The 9,347-nt window shown below is 34.0% G+C and overlaps 1 protein-coding gene across 2 annotated transcripts; it reads right to left on the bottom strand.

The window, feature by feature from the left end:
* Nucleotides 1–520: 520 nt before the first annotated feature.
* LOC149558295 (uncharacterized) lies at nt 521–3,743 on the bottom strand. Of its 2 annotated transcripts, none has more exons than XM_089786121.1 (5): nt 3,468–3,743; nt 3,252–3,374; nt 2,827–3,149; nt 1,575–1,717; nt 521–1,478 (listed from the first exon to the last, which is right to left on the bottom strand). In XM_089786121.1, exons 1-5 carry the CDS (start codon nt 3,573–3,575, stop codon nt 1,225–1,227), a joined length of 951 nt encoding a protein of 316 aa, XP_089642247.1. In that variant the 5' UTR covers nt 3,576–3,743; the 3' UTR covers nt 521–1,224. The 2 variants fall into 2 exon arrangements, with proteins under 2 accessions (XP_089642247.1, XP_089642248.1); XM_089786122.1 differs by having other exon boundaries at nt 586–1,478; nt 3,252–3,371; nt 3,468–3,724.
* Between the last annotated feature and the right edge of the window lie 5,604 nt (nt 3,744–9,347).

Genomic DNA, 9,347 nt, shown 5'->3' with positions numbered 1-9,347 from the left:
GGATATGAAAAGGCGAGGGAGAGATAGAGGGAGTAAGTGGAGATGAAACATATAAATATATATAGAAGGGAGAATACGAGAGACAAGCAAGAGGATATAAATAAAAACAAAGATATACATGGACATAACATTTAGAGAATTAGGGAGGAAGGGAGGGAGGGAGGAAGGGAGCGAGGGAGAGAGACAGAGAGATCTATATTTAATTATCTTTTTTTGCCAACAATCAAAGCTAAAATGTGTCCAGGAGAATCAATGACCAATCCAATACATCATTTACTTAAGGACTCAACCATTCAATTTTAAGACCTTTTAGTCATATCCATCACATACAATACTAGCATTGTTTTGCTAAATGATAAAATTCATTGATTCAACAAGAAAAGAAAGTAGACATAGACAAATAATGTAAATGAATGATTTTTATAAGATGATGGAGATCTAAATATTGCATTGACAATGATCAAATATAACCTACTATTTACCACATTTTTTAAATTTGCAAAAATTGATCCCAATCAAATGTAAAGCACTGAAATTTACTTCACATGCTTAAAAATAGTTGACAGTTCTTAACGTAGAACATGGTGAAATATAACCCATCATCAATATTCAATAATGTACAAATTTTGTCAAACTATTGAGGGGGGATAGAGAAAGGGTATAGAAGATATAAATCTATAAAGAGTAGAGCACAACAGTTCCTCGTGTCAGTTCTCTTATGAAAAGAAAAGCGTTGACTGAGATCCCATATCCTGCGTGTTACCACTGAAGGGTTCGCCTTTTTCCAAGCCTTGGATTACTTCTTTCAATTGCTTCAGCTTCCATATTATCTCTCCTCCTCCTCCTCAAGTAGCCTCCTACCAACTCCAGGTCCAATGGAATGCCCCTGCACTTTTCTGCTATCTGCCTAATTTTAGGCATTACATGATCTCTGCTTATACCTATTTTTCTGTGCAAGAGCTCCAGGCTGGCCTCGATCTCAAGCGGTTTGATTTCATAATACTTACAAATGTCAATGCCGCAGCTTTCGACAATTTCCCCTACATCCATCTTTCTGGCTGTTAAAAGGAGCCTGAATTTCTTTGGATTGTCAAGTTGCTTGGGTAAGATATGTTCAATGTCTTCATGTCTGAGAACATTATCTACATATAAGAGGACGGGTTCTTTCTTCAAACATTTGTTGATCTCAATTTGACCAAGTTTATAATGAGAAATATCATGCCTTTACCCTGTCAGATCATATAAAATTTGAGCCTGCGATTCTTCTATCTTCTTATTCAGATGAACATCTTCATTCAGCTTGATATTAGAAGTTCTGTAACCAGTTTCCAGAACCTTCATCAAATTTGCAAACACGGCATCTGTGATCGTAGTCTTTCCAATCCCTCTAACCCCATAAACAACAACAGCCACGACAGCCATATCGCCATGGCAATCCAAATATTCAGTGACAGTTTTCACCTGATGATCTATTCCAACTGGTTCCCCAAGGATAAAAAACATCAAGAGGAAATGAGACAATGCAGACACTGATAATTTGCAAAAGAGGAAGTATAGAATACTTGAATACTTACTTCCATAATCAGGATAGGGAAACTCAGTAGGTCTGCTTTCAACATTGGCGATCTTTGTATGTAAATTTAGGTCGTCGTAGAGATGCAGTACATCAGTATTAAGTTGCTGTAGATCTTCCCTATTCTTTGAAACTAACAAAAACCTGCATTGTTCGGCTTAATCAATGTCAAATAACATGTAGTTACCTGTAGCTTAACAACTATTGAGGTTCATATGTATCCAGAGACCCAGAAATAGAGACAAATACAAATGCTAAAAGATATTAAACCCCACAAGTAGACACACAACTAGGTTCTAGACTAATAAAGACCTGCATCGTTCGGCTTAATTAATCTCAATAACATATGTCTGTCTGTAGCTCAACAATTTTTGAGGTTCATATATATCCAAAGCCCCAGAAACAGAGACAAATACAGATTGCAATGTGTTATGGTCCTACAGAAGTAAACTGCAGACGTAAACACGCAACAAGGTTGTTCTCAAAAAGGACTGAAACCCTCTGATGCAACGCAAAGGGTTAAGGTAACCAAAAGGACCTGAACCGAGAGAGGGTCTAAGGAAGGCCTATTATGTCATCTGCTTGACCAGATGGCCTATTAATCAATTGCCTCATGGTGTCCAACGACTTCTTCAGACAGTGTGGTAAAAGGCCGAGTTAAGTTGTCGTCTAGATTGAGAGTGGCGGTTGGCTGAGAGGATCAACTCTCATAGATGCCCTTGTTGGTCCAGCACCCCTCTGATGCATTTTAAAGGAATTCAACCTAGACCACATGTACAAATTTTGCTATACTTTCTATTACAAGTTAGAATTGTTGTTGCATCAAAATATCGATTTGTCAATACAGAATAACATATATAAAGTACGGACAGCTATTAAACTATGCCACGAATCCAATTGACAAACATTAACAATTAGTCCTAACACTCCCAAATCAATATTCTCTAACCATAATATACACTACCTATGAAACGTTCTTTTACAATAACTCAGCCTGATTAGAAATATATCATTAACAGATTCAATCAGCATTCATTCTGCAACATACTCTGTTTGCCTACTATTTCATCCATAGTAGGCAGAAGGGGCAACAGATTACAGAGTGTGATATTGGTACACCGGCCACCAGGCTGAAATTTCTAAAACAAAAGCTAACTAAACCGCGTACAAAATAAAAAGTACTGAAGTGAAAGTTGCATAAATCCCGATCCTGTGAATTAGAAATAAATAGAAATAAGAATGTGGGCACTTACTTGTAGCACTTTCTCATGCCAATCTGAGTAGAGCACATTATTGCTCCTTGAACTATGGATTGGAAAGCGTCTTCTGTCTTCTTCTGCAGCTCATTATCTAACCCCGACTTAGCTTTGAGAAGTCTAATGCATTTGGCCAGATCAGTCATTCTTTTCAAAAGTACTAAGCACTCTTTCTTGTTGAAGGAAACCTTCTCCAGCCTCTCTAAAATAGAGGCTATCACTAGAAACCCTGCTGCCGCCATGTGAGCATTTCCCAGTCCTTGTAGGACACTCACAGCCGTCTTTTGTGCTTCACTGGATAAGTTGGACAACATCTTTTTCTATATGTAAATAAACAATATCGTAGGTTCATGTTCATGTAACAAATTTCAATCGGTTCGATTTACTAATGTCGAGCAAAAGGAGATTAACAAAGAAAGTACCTGATCGGAAATCATCTTAGCCCCCTGCGAAATTCCTTCGAGGAGTTTGGACAAATCCGCGGAAAGAGGCTGGACAACGTCAGAGAAGGTATGCCCCTTTGACTTTTTACGGCTAGAGGACTTCTGCATAATCAAGTTTCGCTATTATTTACAACATACAGACTCAGTTGGGCATATGTTAGTAAGATGCAGAGAAAATATGAAGGAAATAGCAACCTGTGCGAGAAAATCGTCAATTCTGGAAATAAGATCATCAACGCTTAAGTTGTTATCAACGGGTAGCTGGACTATGTTGCTGCCCGCAGAGGCAGAAGTCGAAGCCATGGCCGACGGAGGTTAACGTAGAGATCAAGCGTAGATAGCCAGAGGAATTACCCGCGCATCATGGAAAGAATAATAATTGTTGCTCCGTTTCCACGCAACTTGGCGCTCTCTGAAATGAGAATTTTCCGTTTACCTTGGCCAGTGGTTTGTATTCTTCCATCTTTTAATATGATTCGATGAGGCCCCTTGTTTTGTTTTATAAGGTCTGTAGACGCTGACGTACCCTACGCTAATGTAGGTGGCGTAGGTGGCCCAATCCGGAGCAGTCTTTCATGGAAATATAAACACAGGCATCCTGACAGAGACAACTCTCTGACTTCAACAATTAAAAGCAGGAAATTATCTTGTACGCACTTGTCATTTCTGTGCTTATAGCTGCTATACATGGTACCCTATTACCTGCAAAAGAACCCCACAATTTACACACTAAACTGCGCCATTTACTTACCCAGGTCCTATTAAATTCATATTTGAGGTGAGAGGACACGAGTTAAAGTGGACTAGACTAAGTTTCAGACGAATATTGTGTATTTTTAATTTCTTATTTATTATTCAATAGAGGTTCGAATAAACCATTCACCTGCTACCATTATCTTCCCCCGGGGAAATGAAGCTGCCCTCACTGCATATCACAATCAGACTGCAAAAACAATGCCACGAATGTCAGATAGGTACTTCGGTTTTATCCCCACCTTAAAATCTAGCGGACTTAGAACAAGTTGCGTAATTTTAAAATATTGACAACATATTTTGTTTTTTTTCTTAATTTATGAAGTGGTTTTTTATTAATAAATAATATACTTAGTTACAATTTACCAAAAAGGGGTTGGAGGTGCAAGATCACCTTGCAAAAGTTCACATGGCCATAGTCGGAATCAACAATTATTCATGAAAAAAAAAACTTATAAGAAATAACCCTCAGGGTACCAAAGCAGTGCCCACTGAAGGGGGTAGTTCATTCCGATATTGACAACAATTTGAAGTGAAGGACCTCCTCTTTTTCTTTTTGGACTTGGGTGCATATTTAATGCAAATAGCAAAGTGGAGAAGATTGATATGATATGTTTGTTGAAATGGTAAATTATCATGTAATATTTTCAATCTTCCACATCACTAACTTATTATTAATTTCAATTATTTCTTGCCTTCCTCTTTCGGGCTTTAGGCCCTGTTTTGTTTCTCAGAATTAGAATTGGATGAGAATTGGGATAGTGGTAATCTGGTTTCCTCACATTTTGGCAATGGGAATACAAGTGGAATAGGCATATATATATATATATATATATATATATATATATATATATATATATATATATATATATATATATATATATATATATATATATATATATATATATTCTTAAAATTTTGAATTCTCTGTTTGGATGCACCAAATTGGAATTGGAATAGGAATAAAATTGGAATACATATTCCAATTTTGATCCAAAAATGAGCATTTGTTATTCCACCTAAGTAGGTGGACTAGGAATACGTATTCCTATTCCTGTTTTTTACAATTTTAGAAAACATAAATTTTTGAGTCCATGAATTCGGCATCAAGTTCTAGTTGAACCAAACAAGAATAGGAATACGTGACCCCATTTTCTATTTGAGAATACGTATTCCAATTCCCATTTTTATATTCTCATAGCCAAACAGGCCCTTGTTTTAAATGATAAAGTGGAATTAAAATTTGGAAATTCTAATTTCGCCCTAAAATAAGGTTTCCACTCTTCCACCTAGATAGGCAGAAATGAGAATTGACTTCTAAGGTTTCCTTTTTGAAGATTAGAATGAGATTATAATGTAGTAGCTTTTCAAGTCCACGAAGTCGTAACCTAATTTGTTTTACCGTTCATACCATTCAAACTTACCATTTTATATCACTTTTTACTTCTATGCATTCTATTCTTGACATTTTTGGTGCAGAAGCAAGTAACAATAAGTTGTTTTCATTGCTTATTATTCTTGGTTCCTAAGAGTACCCATGTCTAAGCCATGACGTCTCACATGTATAGGTATTTTGCATTTCCCTTAAAGAGCGGCAACATGGATTTCTATTTCTACAGGGTTTTGGCTAGTTGTTGTCTCTTTGGGTGTTCTCGTTGTTCCATTTATGCTCTCTTCATTTCTGCTCTATATAATTGCCTCCACTTTTCTGCCCACTTGGATTTTATCAGGTACAAGAGTTGTATCAATCACGAAAAATGATTTCTTTTTTATTCCATAGTTAAGATTATCAAAGCACTTTTGAAAACCCTAAAATTGGTCAAAATTATTTGAAGATCAATGTAAATTTTGTTTGAAACATTACATATTTGTCTTCATCATTTTTAAGAATTTTAGGTTTTGCATACTCATGAACCATGGGTGAATCCTCAAATTTTCCACATTTCACAAACATGGTAAGAAGTGTATTTGCTACAGATACTTCCGAGTAAAATCCAGTTTTAATTATGCATTCTCGACTTGCCATATTTTAAAATTTGTTTGCCCTGTTTGAGGGTTGTTAGACTTGCACACAAACTTAGAACACTAATGAAAGTATACGCATTGGGTTTCATACCCAATCAATGCATTTGGCATAAGAATTTTAGCACATCCTCAACATACCCATTATGCTTGTACCTTGTAATCATTGTGTTCCATGAGATCAAATCTTGAGAACTCAATGTTTGAATTATTTTCTGGGCAATCTCTATGCCACTCGACACTATACCAATCAAGATTGTATGGTTCAAAATAGTAACAAAATGTTATAAAATAAATAAATATCAGAATTTCAATTACTTAAAGTTTTGAGTTGAGGTTTCAACATAGATTTTGGCTTACATCTAAAGAAAAACTTTGGCTTATGTTATCTCTTCCTCTACTCGCACTGAGATTGGAGTGAAGCCTAACATTTGGCTCTAAATGCACAAACTTGTATGTGTACTCTTTCACATATTTGGCATTTCCCTTCAAAATTGTAAGTCACACTAATCTTCATTTTTTACATTTTACACATCTCTTTTTTTTGGGATGTGCTGCTCAATCATCAAAATGAGGATTTCGCAAGGAATTATGGAGCTTCTACAATATTTGTGAAGATTTTTGAAAAACTTATGTGGGATTTTCATTGCATATCATACCTTTTTGTAGGCAATTTTACTGAGAAATGAATGAATATCTCATTCATTCGAACAATAACATGTCACTGTCTAGCATTCCTTAGAGAATCTTATAGTTTCCTAAAAGATAAAACTCTCCCTGCTAGTGTGGCCATCATAACGTATTTTGAAATATATGTGAATCTAGGTTATTTATCTGCAAACTCTCTATGTCACGGCACAAAGGTTTTGCAGAATTTGATAAGATGAAAGAAATATTTGTGCATTTGAAAACTCTCCACATTGCTTGGTTTTCTAGTAGTCTCTTTATTAAATAATGAAGCATTTATACAAATACTTTCCTCACGCCATGTTAGATTCTCAACAAACTTACTCACACCATTTCTATTGCCATGAACCTTAGGTATTTTTTGAAAAAAATTAGTCTTAGTAATCACAATGTGACCTCTTTTTAAATGAAATTGATGTTATTGGAAACATTCAACTATTTGGAGTTTCTGGAATCTTCTCTGCTACTCCCAAACTGGTTGGGATCATTCACTAATGCATTTTGTTCCTTCATTTCATCAAACCATTGTTATGAAGAATAGAAAAAATGTTTTATATTGTTATTTGTGGTATCTTTCATTACAGTGGTATCTTTCAAGAACTAGTATCAACAAGCCATATAAATATATTTACTCTAACCTAACAAAAACTCTAATTTCAGCAAGTCCCTCTCTTATCCTTCCAAGTTATGTTATGGATGTCTCAATAAATGTTTTGCATTTCTAAAACTTGAATCCACATTATCAAAAAATTTAGTCAAAACACAACTATCAACATCCAATGATATTATAATTACAAAAAGAGCTTTCCTTAAAACTGTGGCATGGGCCACATTCTGATAGATTATCATCCATTCAGGTATGGTTGTCTGTACGATATTAAACATAGATTTATTTTTAGTATTCATTATATCAAATATATTTTCAGAATCAAGTTGCAAAGGGAAAAAATATGGGCCCTTAAAATAACTTTCCAGTTGTTCAAAACATAACTTCAAATGTACATAAATTTGGCCCAAAAGATCTGTGAGAGGTTCTAACAATTTATTAAGAATATTATATCTTTATACAAATACTTTCCATATTTCATGTTGGATTCTCCGTAGACTTATTCACGCAATTTCAATTGCCATGAATTTTAGGAATTTTTGAAAAAAATAAAGCCTTAGTAATCTCAATCTAACCTCCCTTTTTTAATGAAATTGATGCTATTGGAAACATTCAACTATTTGGCGTTTTTAGAATCTTCTTTGCTACTCCCAAACTAATTTGAGATCCTTCATTTATGCATTTGTTTTCTTCATTTCATCATACCATTGTTATCAAGAATAGAAAAGATGTCGTATACTATTATTTGTTGTATCTTTCATTATAGTTGCATTTTGTTTTATTCATTAGGCTTATGTTATATCTTCCTCTGGTCACACTGAGATTGGAGCAAAGCCTAACATTTGGTTCTAAATGCACAAACTTGTATGTGCACTCTTTCGCATATTAGGTATTTCCCTTCGAAACTGTAAGTCACACTAATCTTCATTTTTTACATTTTATACATCTCTTCTTTTTGGGATGTGCTGCTCAATTATATTCTCGTAGCCAAACAGGTCTTGTATAGTTTTTTAAAAAAGTTTTAAATCATATTAAAAAAATACTAAATTTAAACATGACGGTAAATACTAGCCACTAGGTGGCACTTGTTACAAACGTACTAATATACAACAATATACAATAAACTTTCTCATTTCATTTTACATAGTAATTATATTATTTTATGAAATTTATCATTATATTTCATTTAATGTTTTAATGACTTATAAGTTTAAATTTGATAATAGATTATAAATATGATAACTTTGCTTATGTCTTTATATTAATTTCTAAATCAAATAATTTTAAAAATAAAATAAATAGATGCAAACTATTTTTTACAAAAGTATCAGCAATATATAATTATCTTTTCATTTTAAATACAAATAATTAAAATAAATGAAATAAGGTGTTAAAATTAAAAAATTTCAACAAGTTATTAAAAATTAATATATGATATTCATTTAACATACAATTTAATATTTTTAAAAATTTATTACCCAAAACATTAACGTACATACATAAATATTTAAACTAAATATCTTGTTGGTTGATCATAAAAAATCCTTTAGTTTATTTATATATAAGATATTATAATACAAATTTAATACACAAGTAATAAAAAGCATATATTAAAAGAACACAAATCAATTTGATATTTCTAACTTAACTTGTTAAATTTACCATAAATTTTTTTTAATCAAATCTTAAAATGCAATATGTTTTCGTTAGACTAACTGTCGTGGGGTTCATGCATGGCTGACGGTATGGGATAGTCTGCCGCGAGGTCCGTGCATGGGGAGAGGCAGAAGGAAGCAGACGGAGGAGATGAACGGCGTCATACCCAGCCAGTCGAAATGACTGGCTGGGTAGCCGTTGCCAATGTAAAGAGTGTGACATGACACACCACTCACCTTGAATTATTCCTTCCCATTAAGAAACATATAAATCCTTTCCAATAATCTCACCTTCTAGATTAGAATTGATTGCATAAAGGACTATTTCCATGTCATCTAATTCCATGTTTA

The sequence above is a fragment of the Cupressus sempervirens genome, chromosome 5 (genome assembly GCF_028749045.1).
Source record: "Cupressus sempervirens isolate cs-2001-9-10 chromosome 5, ASM2874904v1, whole genome shotgun sequence".
NCBI classification, from domain to species: Eukaryota; Viridiplantae; Streptophyta; class Pinopsida; order Cupressales; family Cupressaceae; genus Cupressus; species Cupressus sempervirens.
This window is presented reverse-complemented; position numbering and strand designations above follow the sequence as displayed.

Bases quoted from the DNA above. Each gene is read 5' to 3' on its own strand.
- LOC149558295 (XM_089786121.1), bottom strand. From the start codon at position 3,575: ATGGCTTCGACTTCTGCCTCTGCGGGCAGCAACATAGTCCAGCTACCC. The intron at 3,150-3,251 runs GTACTTTCTTTG...ATTTACATATAG, and splicing joins CTAAGATGATTTCCGATCAG to AAAAAGATGTTGTCCAACTT. The intron at 1,718-2,826 runs GTAAGTGCCCAC...CGAACAATGCAG, and splicing joins GGCATGAGAAAGTGCTACAA to GTTTTTGTTAGTTTCAAAGA.